General features: G+C 54.6%; 3 protein-coding genes across 3 annotated transcripts in view; 2 read left to right on the forward strand and 1 right to left on the reverse strand.

Moving 5' to 3' along the window:
• The window catches only part of LOC127462532 (zinc finger protein 665-like), a 162,832-nt gene that overhangs the window by 83,455 nt on the left and 62,118 nt on the right, over window positions 1–17,259 (forward strand). Inside the window, 1 exon segment of the mRNA XM_051771183.1 lies at window positions 3,689–3,770. Coding sequence (XP_051627143.1) covers window positions 3,689–3,770 — 82 coding nt within the window.
• Window positions 1–17,259, reverse strand: part of LOC127462519 (zinc finger protein 436-like) — a 58,948-nt gene that overhangs the window by 13,175 nt on the left and 28,514 nt on the right. The window lies entirely within an intron of this gene.
• Window positions 3,765–4,917, forward strand: LOC127462521 (zinc finger protein 436-like). The gene is given in 1 exon segment (XM_051771180.1): window positions 3,765–4,917. A coding segment is annotated over 1 exon segment (615 nt). The 5' UTR covers window positions 3,765–4,182; the 3' UTR covers window positions 4,798–4,917.

Genomic DNA, 17,259 nt, shown 5'->3' on the forward strand with positions numbered 1-17,259 from the left:
CCAGGCCGGGCCCCCCCGCGCCGTCCCGGCCGTGGCGGCTGCGGCGGGGGCCGAGTGCGGGCGGGAGCGGCCAAGAGCCCAGCGCTGCCCCATCCCGACCTGCCCCAGCTCCAACGGGAATAGGAGGGGGAGGAGAAAGAAAACCAGGGAGAGGAGGAGGGAGTGGGGAGGAGGAGGAGAAAACGCACGTGGATGCACCGCCCGCTGTATCCGCAGCCCCCGCGTCCCGGGAGCATCGCCCCCCGCATCCCGCAGGTGACCGGGGAGGGGGAGCTCGCCCCAAACATCTTGAGGCACTCTGGGAATTTTTTTTTCGGGGAGCGGGGGGATGTTTGGATTCTGCAGAACTCCAAAGCTGAGCCGCAAATGCCCCTTGGGGGGATATTGGGAGATCCCCGGGAGGTGGTTTTTTTTGGGGGAGGAGGGATCCTGGTGACGGCTGCCGGGAGAGCCCCGACGATGAGCAGGGGGATGTTGGGTGCCCGGAGCCACGTGGCGATCGCCGGGTACCGGCGGGGAGTGGGGGGACAGGAGACCCCCTGCAGCCCGGGGAGGAGCCCACGCGGAACAGGCTCCTGCAGGACTTGTGACCCCGTGGGGGACCCACGGTGGAGCAGCCTGTTCCCGAGGGACTGTCTCCCGTGCCAAGTACCCCACGCTGGACGGAGCAGACACGGACTCCTCTCCCTGAGCGGAAGCAGCGGTGGGACCCCCATTCCCCTGTGCCGCCGAGCGGAGGGAGGGAATAGGGGATAAAGTGAAGTCCGTGAAGGAGGGAGGGGTGGGGGGAGGTGTTTTATTAGGATTCGTTTGGCTTCTCATCCTCCTGCTCGGATCTGAGCCGTTCCCAACCCCATCAATGTCCCCCAGTCGGGTCTTTGGGACGGCGATCGGGCAATGCCCTGTTCCCGCCCCCCGGCCCGGGCCGCGCCACAAAATGGCGGCGGCAGAGCTCGAGTCCCGCCATGATTGGCTGCTTCTCCCGTCACTCCTCGCCCCCGCGCGCTGATTGGTCGGATCGGGCGGGCACTCCCCGCCCCCTCTCTCTGCCAGGCCGGGGCGGAGCTCGGTCCTGCCGGGGCTCGGGGCTCGGTTCTGCCGGGGTTCGGGGCTCGGGGCTCGGTTCTGCCGGGGTTCGGGGCTCGCTGCGGGCGGAGGGGGCGGGAGGCGCCGCGGGAAGCGGGGTCTGGCGGGCTCGGCCTGCCCCGGGCGGGCCGGTGTCGGCGGCCCTGGGGAGCGGGGTCTGGCGGGCTCGGCCCGCCGTGTCCCCCCGTGTCCCCTCCCCAGGGGCCGCTGAGGGAGCGGCTGCCCGCGGGCTCCTCCTTCCCGCTGAGCCTCGGCGGGCTCGCAACGGGTTTGTGCCTCGGCCTTGGCCGCAAACATCGCGTTCGTTCCCCGGGCTGCGACAAGCCGATAATGACACACTCGAGAGACACATTGAGTCGTTATTGTTTCAGAGTTGGCTGCTCGGGGCTGTTTCACAACTCAAGCACAACTCGCAAAGCTTTTTACTATTTATCATCATCATCATCATCATGGCTAGGCTTCGCAAAGGAAGATTTAGGAAGGCTCTATCCACGTTTGTTACAAGCACGCTGGTGGCTAATGAGGCTAATGAGGCCAATACGAGATAGACATATCCGATTGCAAAAGGCACAGCAGAAAGACTCCTTATGTGGGGTATTCTGCAAGACACGATTCTTTCTGCGTTGTCTTTTCTCCTCGAGAGTGATCCTGCGTGCGTTCTCAAAGGAAACAGCAGCGTTATAGATGGTGTGTCTCCAGGCCTTCCAGAGTAGACCAGTTATGGTGATCAATATGGCCAAGGCTGAGATATTGTTTCAGGCAGTCCTTGTATCTTCTCTTTGGGGCTCCTCTCATGCGGCAGCCGGTGGCAAGTTCACCATAAAGCAAGATCTTAGAGAGGCAGTGGTCCATCATCCTTGAGATGTGCCCTGCCCAACACAGCTGTGTTCTCATCAACATGGCCTCAATACTTGTGATTGCTGCCTGTTCTAGAACAGATGTATTGGTCACATCATCTGACCAGTGGATGTTTAGGATTGTACGGAGACAGCGTTGATGGAAGTGTTCCAGGAGTCGCAGGTGGTGGCTGTAGATGACCCATGATTCAGATCCATATAAGAGAGTAGACAACACTATGGCTCTTGTAAACACTGATCTTTGTACTTTTCTTCAGGTGTTTATTTTGCCAAACCCTTTTATGGAGTTTTCCAAAAGCACTATATGCCTTTGCTAACCTGTTGTCTATTTCCCCGTCAATCTTACCATCTGAGGAGATGAGGCTCCCTAGGTAGCCTGTTGGACTGATTTGAGCTCTGATTGGCCAATGGTCATATGGGGATGATGGAAGACTTCCTGAGGTGCTGCTTGATAGAGAACTTCTGTCTTCTTTAGACTGACTTCCAGACCAAAGAGCTCAGCAGTGTCTGCAAAGCAGGATGTTAAACGCTGCAGAGCTGCTTCTGTGTGGGCAACAAGGGCGGCATCATCAGCATAAAGCAGCTCCTGGACAAGATGGTTTAAGGTCTTGGTGTGGGCCTTCAGCTGCCTTAGGTTGAAAAGGCTTCCATCAGTACGGTATCGAATGTAGATACCATCCTGATCATCGAGGTCTGCCGTGGCCCTTTGGAGCATCATGCTAAAGAAGATGGTGAATAGGGTAGGAGCAAGAACGCAGCCTTATTTCACACCATTAGTTATTAGAAAGGGCTCATAAAGTGCATTGCCATATCTGACTTGGCTGTGCTGATCCTCATGGAGCGAGATGATCATTTTGAAGAACTTGGGGGGGACAACCTAAACGTTCCAAAATCTGCTATAGACCTTTTCTGCTCACAGGATCAAAAGCCTTGGTGAGGTCGACAAAGGTGACATAGAGACCTTTGTTCTGTTCCCTACACTTCTCTTGCAGTTGTCTGAGAACAAATCCCATGTCTGTGGTACTCTTGTTGGCTCTGAAACCACACTGACTTTCAGGTAGAATTCCTCCTGCTATAGTGGGTATTAGTCTGTTCAAGAGTATTCTTGCCAGGATTTTCCCAGCAATGGAGAGCGGAGTAATACCACGGTAGTTTGAGCAATCAGATTTAATTCCTTTCTTCTTTTAAAAAGTGATAATGACTGCATCTCGAAGGTCTGATGGTAGTTGGCCTAGTTCCCAACAGCGCACCACAAACTCGTGAAATTTGGTGTGGAGTGCAAGGCCCCCATGTTTCCAGACTTCAGGTGGAATTCCATCAACCCCAGCTGCCTTGCCGATTTTCACCTGCTGAATGGCCTTGAGGGTTTCTCCTAAAGTGGGGGCACTATCCTATTTATACCTGTTAGCAAACAAAGCAAAACAAGCTTGCAAGCAGCTAGGAGACATTAAAGCTCAACAGAACACTTGCTGTTTTAGACTCAGCCCTGGAGCCCTCCTGCTACCAAAACCTGGCAAACCCAAGGCACTGCCCAGCATGGATCACCTGGAATGTGGGTCACCAGGTCTGTGCCCAACATGGATCACCTGGAACATTGGTCACCAGATCTGTGCCCAACATGGTTTGCAGCTGGGGCACTTGTAGGGGTTATTATGGACACAAGACTCCAAGTGACTTCTAGAGGTGGACTTGGGCAGGAGGAACCCCCTAGCTGCTGTGTTCACACCTTGTTTTTCCCCCCACAGCAGGATTTCTCCTTCCCAAACCTTGGCCAGATGGAGGAGGAGGCTGTGAGGAAGAGGAAGATGCCCCAGGACCCCCAGGCAGGTGAGGAGGAAGTCAGTGCCCCTTTGCCCTGTCTTGTCCTGTATCTCCCAGCTGAGCATCGCCCCCGGCTGCAGGACAACCCCGCTGCCGCCGCCGTCCTGCCGGGGCCGGAGTTGGGGGGATGTCCTTGGCCTTCCCTCTGGGCCGGAGGCAAATCCCCTCCCTGTCCTTCTTCCCTCCTGCCCCAGGCCCCGAGCTGAGGACGGAGAGCCCGGAGGACAAATCCCCCCGGCAGAGCCTGGTGGGAGAGGCCGTTTTGAAGGGCTCCACGGCGCAGGAAGGCAGCGGGGAGGAAAAGCCATGAAGATACCCCAGGAGGAGGGTCTCTAAAGCCAGCCCAGGGTGCTCTGAGGAGGAAAGACCCAGCCTGTGCCAGGAAGGCTGCCAGAGCTTGAGCCAGAGCTCCAACCCGATGATCCCTGAGCAGCCTCCCAGCAGGAAGAAGACCTACAAGTGTTTGGAATGTGGGAAGAGCTTTAGCAGGAGCGACCACCTGGTCCACCACCAGCGCACCCACACTGGGGAAAGGCCCTACAAGTGCTTGGAGTGTGGGAGCAGCTTCAGCCAGCGCTTCTGCCTGATCCGCCACCAGATCGTCCACACTGAGGAACGGCCCTACAAGTGCTTGGAATGTGGGAAGAGCTTCTGCCTGAGCTCCGAACTGGTCCACCACCAGAAGATCCACAGTGGGGAACAGCCCTGCAAGTGTCCTGAGTGTGGGAAGAGGTTTAAGACCAGCTCACATCTCCTCCTACATGAGCAGACACACACAGGGGAGAGGCCCTTCCACTGCACCGACTGTGGGAAGAGCTTCACCCGCAGCTCCCACCTTGTCATGCACAGGCGTATCCACAGCGGGGAGAGGCCCTACAAGTGTGAGGAGTGTGGGAAGAGCTTTACCCAGAGCTCTACCTTGATCACACACCAACGGACCCACCAGTAAGGGAAGCCCTGTGAGCACCTCAGCTGTGGGAAGAGCTTCATCTGCTGCTCCAACTCCATCAGCCATCAGAGGACCCACATTTGATGATCCACAGTGTGCTGGTTTAAAGGTAAACCAGCAGGGGAAAATGAACTCAACCCAAAAGAGAGATTATAAGTCAGAATAACAATTTAATAAAACAATACAATAAGTATGATTATACAGACAAACAATTGGTTTTAACCCACAAAACCCAAATGTATAACCCAGCACCCTGGGGCATGAACAGAGTGGTGTTTGTTGGGCCCCCTGAGTCCAAAGTAAAGGGAGAGGGGGAAAAACCTGTTGGTGAGGATGCTGTTGCAGTCTGGTCCAGAGTGGTGGTTGCAGTCCGGTCGAGGGTGGTGCTTGCAGTCCAGTCGAGACTGGTGATCTACAGTCTTCCTCTGGATCCCACGAGTGGTTAAAAAAGTCCCAAGACTCCAAGATTATATATTCTCCAGTTCAGGCAGGAATGCTCAGTACTTTCCTCAGGACGGGGAGTTTCACAAAGGGTGTGAGAACAGGGAGGCACCCTTCTATATGGCAGGCCTCTTAACACCTACTTTGTAGCCTGAGGAGTCAGGCTGCTCTGGGCAGAGGGTGTAAATAGTCTATTGAAAACAGTTTCTGGGAAATGGCATGGAAGGCTATAGAATACACAGTTTTGGGTTACACCCATCCAGTGATGAACTGGTCTCAGCTGTCCTAACTAGGACACACAGTGACCCACATTCGAGGTGATCCAGGCTGGGCACAGACCTGGTGACCCACATTCCAGGTGATCCATGCTGGGCAGTGTATTGGGTTTGCGTGGCCAGGTTTTGGTAGCAGGGGGGCTCCAGGGCTGGGTTCTGTGAGCAGCTGCCAGAAACTTCCTCCATGTCCAGCAGAGCCAATTCCAGCTGGCTCCAGGATGGACCCACCGCTGGCCAAGGCTGAGCCCATCAGAGATGGCAGTGACACCTTGGGGAAAACGTACTGAAGGAGGAAAAAGTCCTTGTGCAGATGGAATTGGGTGCAGAGAAGAGCAGAGTGGGAACAGGGGAGAGGAACAGCTCTGCAGACCCCCAGGGCAGTGCAGAAGGAGGGGCAGGAGGTGCTCCAGGCACCAGGGCTGAGATTCCCCTGCAGCTCAAGGAGGAGCCCACAGAGCAGGGGGATGCCCAAAAGGAAGGATGTGAGCCCGTGGGAAGCCCGTGCTGGAGCAGAGTCCCTGCAGCTGCTGTGGCCCCAGAGACCTCAAAGGGTCTCACTCAGCAGCGCTGGTCATGGGGCCCCCACAGAGGGGGCTTGAGGCACAGGAATTGTCCATCCTGGCCCCAAGTCAGGTCCGTGACTTTATCTGCCTCACGAGGGGCTTCTGCCACCCCTGGGGCCACAGAGGGGACAGGGGCACCCTCAGCTCCTCCTGCCACGAGCTGATCTGGGACAACACCCCGAGCTCCCAGGGCCTGCACAGGTCCTGCTCCGTCGTGGGCTTTATCAGGATGCTCCTGTGCTCCTCAAATAAAAGCACAGAAAGCTGATAATCTCCTCAAGGCCCTCAGAAGTCACATGTCTCCTCAGCAAAGCAAAACTGATCCCATAGGAGCAATTCTTGGAATATTTATTAGGAAAAAATCCCAAAAACAGAACAAGGATTGACTGACAGACTAGGAGTACCTGTGGACTCTGCTGCCGAGTCACTGGCAACTGCAAAGTGTTTCTGTACTTACTGTCTAAACCTTCTACATCAATGCCCAGCAGGTATTCTTGTCATCACCAGTGTAAATAAAGTTATTAGCAGCCCCAGCACCTGGTACTTCCCCAGGTAAATATTTTCCAGGTGAGAAACCCGTGCCTGTATTTGCAAAGGCAAGACCCAAAAGGATGTTTTTTCCTATCCAAATGCTTGAATTTTTAATAAGGTTTAATGCAGCATTTTATTACTGTCCCCAACCCCCAAATTCCTCCTGCTCCAGGCTGCAGCTTGGGGTCTTTTGGGGTGAGAAACAGGTGGGGGAAGAAGAAATGGGAAAAGGAGGTGGAGGCACAGAAATCTCCCTCAGAGCTTTTCCCCTCCTTTCTTCTCTCTCAGGTGTCTTGACTCCCACGCTTTCACAGGCCTGTTTTGAATCAAAGCAGCTGCTTCAGGAAATCCCTCTGAGTGGGGAGACAGCAGCTCAAAAACCTCCTCCCAAGGGCCCCTCCGTCCCCTTCACCCACGGGCTGTGAGTGCCACGGGTGGGTCAGGGGGAATGGATCCCACCAGCCTTCCCCACACAGAACCATTTCCTACCCCTGGGCAGGGCCTCTGCTCCAGGGAAAGGCTCCATCTGTCCCGGAACAAGAAATTATATAAAACCATGCCCAAACCAGCCCTAGCTGTGGGTGTTGAGCAGCAGCTGAAGCTCCCAAACTGTTTCTGGGCTGGGAAGCAGGAAGATGATGCAAGTTTTTCCTCTCCCCTTTCCCAAGAGCAGAGGAAGGGGCAGGAGGGAGCAAAGCTGGGCAGGGCAGAGGTGGTGCTGGGGCCGGGGGGTCTCTCCCCTGCAGCAGGGGGGACACACCCATGTCTGCTCAGGGGCTTTGCTCACCTGGGGCTGCATCGAGAGGTCTCAGGGCCCCCCTAATCCTGATCCCCCCAAAGGTGCTGCTGCAGGAGCCCCAGAATCATCTGTGGGACAACTCCAATGTGGGTGGTGGGTGAAGAAACCTCATGGCACCCCCGGCAAGGGCTTTTTGCTCCCTGTTCATAACGAGCTTGAACACCCCAAAGAGCAGAGCCAGGGAACAGCCTCGTTCATTTGTGCAGGGGGTTGTGGCATAGCAACAGTGGCACAGGCTCCCACATCCCCCTGTCAGCTCCCACATCCCCTTCCCTGGCTCCCACATCCCCTTCCCCGGCTCCCACATCCCCTTCCCCAGCTCCCACAACCCCTTTCCCGCCTCCCACATACCCCCTGAGCATCTGCCCTGGTCCCATTTTATCTGGGCTCTGTATGACCCTGAGCTCAGCTCTGGGCTGTCAAACCCTGTCCCTGCCTTGAGGGGACCCTGGGGGGGTGGGTGACCTGGCAGGGGGCACAGGATCCTCTGCAGCTCCCTGGAGGTGCCGTTCAGGCTGAGAGCAGTGGGCTGTGCCCTCTCTACCACCCACCAGGACACTGGGAGAGGGGGATGCCGAGCCCAGTCAGGGACACCAGGGATGGGGTGGGAAGGAGCACCAGGACCCCTTGTAATGGAGTGATTAGAAGATGGAGTCTGATGACAAGATGGAGTCTGCTTCCCCATTGTCTTGAGCATGGAGTTCAAAAGCCTTGGTGCCACAGCCGGGCTGCTGCAGGAGCCGAGCTCCTTGCAAAAGCTCCAGGAGGCTCCCAGCAAGCCAGCAGAGGCAGGCAGAGGAGCAAAAAAGAGAAAAACTTGTGACAATCAAAAAACATGGGAAGGACTTACTGTCCCAAATAAGGTGTGCCAGGCGGATCTCGCTTGGAGACCGGGGAACCAGCCAAGGGACACTCGGGGCCCATCTCGGTGCCAGGAGACCTTTGCTTGGATCCCGGTGAACGGGCCAGGGGGCACCCAGGGCTCCCACGGCGAGGGGATTTAAGGCCGTGCCCGGGGACTGTGGGGAGCTGTTGCAGGACTGCTGCGGGAGCTGCTGCCACCCCCTTCCCCTAGGGTTGGGTTCGTTCCTCAGAGGCTACAAGGCGACCAGGGCAGATGCCCAGCAGAGATCTACCAGCTTGCAAGGCAGCGGCTCTTCGTGGGGCTGCTAACTCCTGTCCTGTGCTTTTAACAGTTCCCCTTAGCTTGTCCCACTGTCCTATCTCCCTTCTTTCTCTCTGCTCTTTTGTGTTCCAAAACAAAGTTGAATTATCGTTTTGGGATCCAGCATCTGGCCTCGTTTGTGCCTTAACCTGGCTTATGAGAATGTTTTAGAACCTGGTTCGCCTCTGCATCGAAGCAGATTGGAACATATTTTTGGCATAGTTGGCAGGATTCCCTAGAAGCGAGAGTGTTGGTTCCAAGGTGATAATTGTGCACTGTAATAATTGATTATTTTGAGATATAGAAGTTACTTGTAAAGCAAAGAAACTCAATGGCCACAAAGTGTCATTAAGCAGGTATTCTCTATTACAGGGCCGGGCAGCACGGGGGATATCTCCTCCTAACATGTGTGCCTGTTGGAACAGTGCATGCCTGTTACAGTATTCATATTAATACTTACAGTATTCATATTAATTACTTTTCTTGAAATGGGCAGGTTTAAGCTAATTATTTCTCGGAACTCATTTACATGGTTTCTTACCTCCTTGCACGTGCACATTATCATGCAGAGGGTCTTCTTGGAGGGTCTTCAGATGAAGGCTCAAGGTCTTCCTCTTGGTGAAACTTTTGAACTTTCCTTGTTGTGCAGGCTCTCTGCCATCTTGGTTAATAGCCAGACCACTAGTCCAGTTTGTACCAGTTCCGTTCCTTTATCTGGTGTTTGAAGCATCATATTGCATCCATCACTTTGACATTGGGTACATCTCGTGAGTATTGCGGTCCCAAAAATAATTCCTGAAATATGCTTTATTTTCAAAAGGTTACAGGTTAGCTCTATTTTCGTTACAAAAGATTAAGAGTCTACTACGTTCTTTAACCTGTATGACTGCTTTGCTGATGTGACTAAAGCAAGGTGCCCCTCAAGATGAGGTGTATTACTGTTGTCAAGTGTGTAAAACAAGGTACCTCCTGAGGTGCAAGAAGTGGGACATTGGAAAGTAACTTAAACAAGGCGCCTCTCGGGAAGACAACTCCTGTGTGTTTGTTGTAAAATAGACATAACTTACTCAAGACACCTTTCTGGCAATTAACTGTTACTTACACAGGGTACCCCCCAGAAATGACCAGTCCACTTTTGGGGCACATAGCTTATGCAAGATACCTTTCTGAGAGGAGTGGAATTTGGAAATTAGGTGTAACTTATGCAAGGTACTCCCCAGGAATGACCACTCTGCTTCTGTGATAATATGGAACATAACGCACAAGTTCTTGTTGATTTGTTGAATGAATTTGGTGCTAAGCAAATTCCAGGAATGGAATGGGCTCAGAGCAACTGGTGGAATATTCAAGCAATAGTTGATAGAATTACTGCCCTACGGGCTGGAGCTAAAGTGAAAAAAAGGTAAGGGAAAACCTATAGTTTGTGCAGTTTTGGGTGCTGTAGTAATAACTGCAATTAAGAACAGAGAACAACAGTGTAAAACAGATATAGAGACCATTGCATCACTGCAAGAGCTAGTCAAAACCTTGCAGCTGCAGCTGGAGGAGGAGAGGGCTACTGCCTATATCCTCCAGGAGGAATTGAAAAATGAGAGGGTTGCTGCCTGTATGCTCCTGCAGGAGCTAAATGAGAGACTGATGAGAGAAGGGGAAAATGAATTAGAATCGGGGCCACCTAAAGAAACTACTTCCTACCCCACCTCTGACTTACAGTTCTTGCATCAACTTGAGAAGTTGGAAGTCTCGCTACACCCCCTGATTAAAACAGAATACACAGATGAGGGTTCGGAAGACGAGACATCTCAAATAACCACAAAAGAAATCCCGTATACAGCTACTGAACTGGCCAAATTGAAAAAAGAATACAGCCAAACCTCCAAAGAATCTGAAACTGAACATGTCTGGAGAATCTCCCTTACTGGGGGTGACCAAATCTTATTATCAGAGAAAGTGGCAGAGGGGTACTGGGGACCAGGGGTCTTCCTGACAGGAGACAACCAAGCTCCCTGGTCCCTCATACAGGGGGACAGGTGGACTTAATCCCCTGGAAAGGGGAGATCCCCTGGCAATAGTGGGGAATGTTGATGAGACTGTGGAAAGTGTGCAGAAAGCTGCTTGCTTACAAGATGATGTATGATAAATAATTAAAGCCACGCCATGACATGAGTCACCTATGATGATGCCTGTGGACCCTGAAAGAATGACTCCCCTCATTAGAGGTTTCCTGAATCCCTGAAACTGGATCCCTGATGGGCATCCAGCTAGAGGGACAAATAGCAAGCCTCACATATGGGGAAGCCACCTTAGAGGAGAAAATAACCCCCAACCACAACCGCAGAGAACATAAAATTTGGACTTGGGGGAAGGTGGCAAAAGAATTGATTAAAAGAAGTATAAAATTTCGAGAATCAATCAATGAAATGCCAGATCTATCTATAAATAGATACAAATACAGTTTTGTGGAGCTCATGGCCTGGCTTTCCCAGACGTGTGTGTGGCACAGCACTGGTTCAGTGGAAGCCCTGGCTTCCTTCACTTCTCCTGCCCCCTATTTAGAAGCAATTTCTTAGGCTAATTAATCGCTGATTCATAAGTCCCTGAGCTGCTTTGTTCCTCTGCCAGGCACAGGCCAGGCCGGGCTCCGCGGGCTGCAGGGCTGCTGTGTCCTGCCAGGACTCAACACATTGGTTTTATTTGCCCCAAAAAGGGATAAAGCCCCCAGTCCCTTTGGCCGAGCACAGGAGGGGACAGATTTCTGACAGAAAACTCCAGAAGTCGGATTCCCCAGCTTGGGAAGAACAAACCAAACCGAACTGAGGTGAGCCCCCCCAGCAGCACTTGTGTGGCATCCCCAGCTGAAGCCCTTCCTGGGGCGCTTGGGGGTGGCTGGGCAGACTGGGAGCACCGGGAAGGGGCCCCGGCTCGGGGCAGGGGCGGCGGCAGCTCCGTGGGCCGGGCCGGGCCCGCAGCGCCCGGGGGCCGCCGCCCGGTCGGGTCGAAGCCGCCGGCCCAGCCCGGCCCTGGGGCGCGGGGAAGTCGCGTCGCAGCCGCTCCGGCTCCGACATCGCGGCTCCCGCAGTGCAGCTCCTTCAGTGACACGAGGCGACGGTGACCCCCGGTGTGGCTCCGTTAACCACGTCTCGCCTGCAGTGCAGCTTTTAGTGACGGGGGGCGGCGGGAACCCCTCAGCGCAGCTCTTTATTTATTTTATTCACTTTTATTATATTCCTTATATTTTATTCTGTTCACACCTCGCAGTCCCGCCATGCAGCTCCTTCAGTGGCAGGGGGTGGCCGGGACCCCTCCGTGCCGGTCATCGCCCCCTCACAGCCCCCGGTGCCGCCCCGCCGGTCTCTCGGTGCCGCCTTTTTAGTCGCGGGGTGGCGGAGGGCCCCTGTGTGTGGCTTTTTATTCCATTTATTTTATTTGTTATATTTAATTCTATTCACATCTCGGCCGTCTCGCCGTGCAGCTCCTTCAGTGACACGGGGACCCCTCGGGGCGGCTCCCCCAGGGCCTCGCCCGCCGCCGCCGCTCCCCGGGGCCCTCCCCGCGTCCTGGCGGGATCGGACACCGCCGGCGGCCCCGGCCCCTTCTCCTCGCCCTTGCCGACGGGATTCCCCGCCCGCCGCCGCCCGGCTCCCTCCTGCCGCTCCCGCCCGACACGACGCGACTTCCCCGCGCCCCAGGGCCGGGCTGGGCCGGCGCCTTCGGCCCGACTGGGCGACGGCCCCGGGGCGCTGCTGGGCCCGGCCCGGCCCGGCCCAGCCCGCGGAGCTCCCGCCGTCCCCGGCGGCCCTTTGGAGACCCCCTCGCCTCTGCTCCCCCCCTTTTCCCGCCGGGGTCACTCGTGTCCCCAAAAAAACCCGCTAAGAAAAATTAAAACCTGCACAGGCTGGAATCCATCCCGCGGGATGGGGACAGGGACACGGTGGCTCTCCAACCCGGCTGGAATCACCGCCTGAGCAAGCCACGGAGCTGGAGCTGGACCTGGCCACTTCTCTCCCCCTGGGGAAAGCCAGGACCTGCCGGCAGAGCTCATCCCACTGCTCCCACCCACCCCATGGCCCTTCCCGATGGATCAAGCACCCGGACAGGACTCACATGGACAGGGAGCGGAATACAACCTTTATTCATGTACAGTTGGACAGGCTCAGATTCCAGGGTTGCTGGTGACAGTGTCCGACTGCACAAACATATCCAAAGCAATGCCCAGACAAGCTCTAGTCCCAAGGAAAGTGCTCCGAGTGCCCAGAGTGCGGCTCTGACCCAAGAGGCCCCTGTGGGGCAGAGACAGGTCCAGCCTATCCACAGAATCCAACAGTTACCGTGGAGTCTTGCCTCATTGTTCCCCCATTCTTGACTTAGTTTTATACTATTTCTTTATGTTTAGGTGGAGCTTGAGTGACTTTAGTCATAAATATCTTTGTTACTGATTGGTGTAAAATCCTCTCACTTCACTTTTAAAGATACAGTCAATAAAATCTAGAGCTCCTGCCCAGAGGGAGGAGGTGTGTGTTAATATTACAATTAGGTTTTAATGAAACAAGTTCACCCCAGGAGAGAGATTTCCCCACAGTTGTTGGCTCAGCAGCAGGACACCTCCTCCTCTCTCCCTGGGCTGGCAGGAGCTGTGCAGTTTATCAGCTGCAAAGTGCCCCCGAGTTCCCCTCCCTGCAGGGATTCCCACAGAGCCTGCCCTCCCTCCCTTCCACCCCTGAGCAGGTGCTGACGGTTGTGCGTGGAATCATCCTGGAGCTGCCCCCATGTCCCATCCAGGAGCAGCAGCTCAATTTTCACCCTGGAATTTCTGTGCCATTAGAACTCCTGTTGGCATGAGAACAGAACTTCTCAGTTTCCTCGAATGGTTACCCCCAGCCACCTTCCCACAAGGGTACAGGGGGATCCTGATAATAATAGGGAAGAGAAGGAGGAAACAATGGGATGAGGCTCCAAAGTGCCGATTTCCAGGGGCAGGAAGGTGGGAAGAGGGCAGGGAAGTGTCCCCGGGGAAAGGGATCTTGGAGCCAATCTGCCCGTCTGGGACAGCGTGGGAACTGGGAACAAGGATTTGGGGAATGCAGAGCAGTGGGAGGGGGGTTGCTCTCACCCTCCTCCCTATTCTGCCTTTCCCAGAGCCCAGTCACTCCCAGTATGAGTCCAGTTGTTCCCACTATATCCCACTTGCCCACAACTTGCTCCCAGTGTGTCCCCAGTTGGCTCCCAGCATGGGCTCAGTAGGTCCCAGTCACCCCCAGTAAGGTTCCATTCACAGCCCTGTAATCCCAGTCACCCCCAGTAAGGTTCCATTCACAGCCCTGTAATCCCAGTCTCTCCCAGTATGATTCTAGCCACTCCCAGTATGGTTCCAGACACACCCAGTATGATCCCAGTCACTTCCACTATATTCCCAGTCACTCCCAGTATGATTCCAGTTGTTCTATCTTAGTTCCTGTGCTCTTCAACATCTTCATAAATGACATGGACACGGGACTGGAAGGGATTCTGCTCCTGGCATAGGACAACCCTGGATGTACAGACAGAGTGGGAAGGAGAGGCTGGAAAGCAGTGCCAGGAAAGGGCCCTGGGGGTGCTGGTGGGTGGCCAGTTGGCCCTGAGTCAGCGGTGCCCTGGCAGCCAGGAGGGCCAAGCCTGTCCTGGGGGCATCAGGCCCAGCATGGTCGGCCGGGCCAGGGAGGGGATTGTCCCGCTCTGCTCTGCCCTGGGGCGGCCTCACCTGCACCATTGGGGCAGTTTGGGGGGACACAATGGAAGGGAGAGATTGAGCCATTAGAGAGTGTCCAAAGGAGGCAATGAGAATGGGGAAGGGCCTTGGGGGGAAGCCGTGTGAGGATACTGAGGGCATTTGGTGTGTTCAGCTGGAGAAGAGGAGACTGAGGGGAGACCTCAGTGCAGGTCCAACTTCCTGGGCAGGGGCAGAGGAGGGGCAGGCCCTGAGCTCTGCTCTGGGGGGACCAGGGATAGGACTGAGGGAATGGCCTGAAGTTGTGTCAGGGGAGGTTTAGGTTGGATCTTAGAAAGAAGTTGTTCCCCCAGAAGGTGGTTGGGCGCTGAACAGGCTCCCCAGGGCAATGGGCACAGCACCAAGGCTGACAGAGCTCAGGGGGCATTTGGACAATGCTCTCAGGCACAAGGTGTGACTCTTGGGGATGGACCTGTGCAGGGCTAAGAGTTGGACTCGGTGATCCTCATGGGTTCCTTCCAACTCAACATATTCTGTGATTCTTTGTAACACCCCACCTTTGCCTGCTTTGCTGCTTCTGTTAACCACAAGTTCCTGCCTTTATTGTCTCTTTTCTTGGCTGGTTTCTTTGCATGGCAGCTTGGTTACGCAGAAATTTTCTATGGCACATTCTGCTGCAACCATTATTAGATCTGTTATGTCTCCCAACCCAGTGTCAGCCCTATGGAGTCAAAGGAACCCTGGGACACTGTGGAACATCATGGAATCAAGGGGCAATTGTGACACTGTGGGACCTCATGGAACCAAAGGAACCCTCAGACACTGCAGAACCTTGTGGAACCAAGGGGCTGTTGTGACACTGCAGAACGTCATGGAGTCAAGGGGATATTGTGGCACTGAGAAGCCTCATGGAACCAAAAGAACCCTGGAACGCTCAGGGAAAGTCCTGGAACGCTCAGGGAAAGTCATGGAACCAAGGGGCCATTGTGACGTGCGGAATCTCATGGAATAAAAGGGCCATTTTACCACTGCAAAATCTCATGGAATCAAGGGGCTGTGAAGGAATCACAGAATCAACTAGGTTGGAAAAGACCTATGAGGTCGAGTCCAACCTATGACCCAACACGACCTTGTCAACCAGACCATGGCTCTAAGCCACATCCAGTCTTTTCTTAAACACCTCCAGGGATGGTGACTCCACCACCTCTCTGGGCAGCCCATTCCAATGCCCAAGCACCTAGTCTTCTGAATGTCCAACCTAAACCTCCCCTGGTGCAGCTTAAGATTGTGTCCTCTTGTCCTATTGCTGGTTGTCTGGGAGAAGAGACCGACCCCCATCTCGCTCCAACCTCCTGTCAGGGAGTCGTAGAGAGTGATGAGGTCTCCCCTGAGCCTCCTTCTCTCCAGGCTCAACAAGCCCAGCTCCCTCAGCCTCTCCTCACAGCACTTGTGCTCCAGTCCCTTCACCAGCCTCATTGCCTTTCTCTGGACCTGCTCCAGCACCTCAACATCCTTCCTGAACTGTGTGGCCCAGAGCTGGACACAGCACTCCAGGGGTGGCCTCTCCAGTGATAAGTCCAGGGGAAGAATCACTTCCCTCCTCCTGCTGCCACACTGCTCCTGAGCCAGGCCAGGATCCATTGGCCTTCTTGGCCACTTGGGCACACTCTGGCTCCTGTTCAGCCTCTGTCAGTGAGTACCCCCAGGTCCCTTTCTGCCTGGCTGCTCTCCAGCCACTCTGTCCCCAGCCTGTGGTGCTGCAGGAGGTTGTTGTGGCCAAAGTGCGGGACCCAGCACTTGGCCTTGTTGAACCTCATCCCCTTGGAATCAGCCCATCTCTCCAGCCTGTCCAGATGCCTCTGCAGAGCCTAACTCTCCGGCAGATTGACACTCTCCCCCCACTTGGTGTCATCTGCACATTTGCTGATGGTACTGATGCCATGCTTCAAAAAAATCTCCGGAGCAGTTAATTAGGGGTGAGATAAGACAGGGTTTATTATGCCAAGGCAAAGATGTTATGATGCGCGCACTCGCTGTGCCCCAGATGTTACATTTTATAACACCATCCATGCAATCCCAAATGTGTCCACCCTGTGGCCTTTACTCTGGACCGTCCCGGGTCCACCCCCGAGAAATAGGTCTGGGGTGTATTTTGGGACCCTCTACTTCATCATCTTCACCATCTTCAGAGCACAAAGGGTACATAGTCACCCAGTTCTTGACTTCATTTTGTTGTTCAGGCCCTGATATGCTGTTCTGCAAACAATCTAGGCCTTGCCTTGACAAAAGACTAAACATTGACACTGGATTTGGGGGTAGGAGTGATATAGGGAGCATAGAATGGGGTAAGAGGGTTAAGGAATGTGTAAACTAAGGGTGCTACAGGGAAAGGGACAAGGGAGTGAGGGTTGCTGCTTTTAGAGTCTACTTCCACTACTTATAAAACGTATAAGGCTTACAAATATTAGAAAAATAAAAAAACTATTAGGGGCTTAAGGCATCAGTACACTCGATCCCTTCATCCACAATATCAGTAAAGATGTTAAACAGGACTGGGCCCAGCGCTGATCCCTGGGGACACCACCAGTGACCAGATCCCAACTGGATGCAGCTCCATCCCCACCACTCCCTGGGCCCTTAACCCAGCAGAGTGCCCCTGTCCAAGCCTTGGCTGCAGCTTTTCCAGGAGTGTGCCATGGGAAACAGTGTCCAAGGCTGTGCTGCAGTCCGCGTAGACACATCCACAGCCTTCCCCTCATCCACCAGGCAGGTCACCTGGTCATAAAAGGAGATCAGGTGTGTCAGACAGGACCTGCCCCTCCTAAACCTGTGCTGGCTGGCTGATCCCTTGTCCATCCTGTAGGTGCTGTGGGTTTGCACTTAGGATGATCTGGTCCAGAACCTTGCTGGGTACCAAGGTCAGGCTGACAGGCCTGGAGTTCCCTGGATCCTCCTTCTGGCCCTTCTTAAGGATGGGGGTCACACTGGCCAACTTCCAATCATCTGGGACCTCCCCAGTGAGCCAGGACTGTTGGGAAATGACGGAGAGCGGCTTGGTGAGCTCTTCC

Source organism: Manacus candei, unplaced genomic scaffold, assembly GCF_025592945.1.
Source record: "Manacus candei isolate 608988 ecotype Guabito, Panama unplaced genomic scaffold, ASM2559294v1 h1tg000129l, whole genome shotgun sequence".
Classification (NCBI taxonomy): Eukaryota; Metazoa; Chordata; class Aves; order Passeriformes; family Pipridae; genus Manacus; species Manacus candei.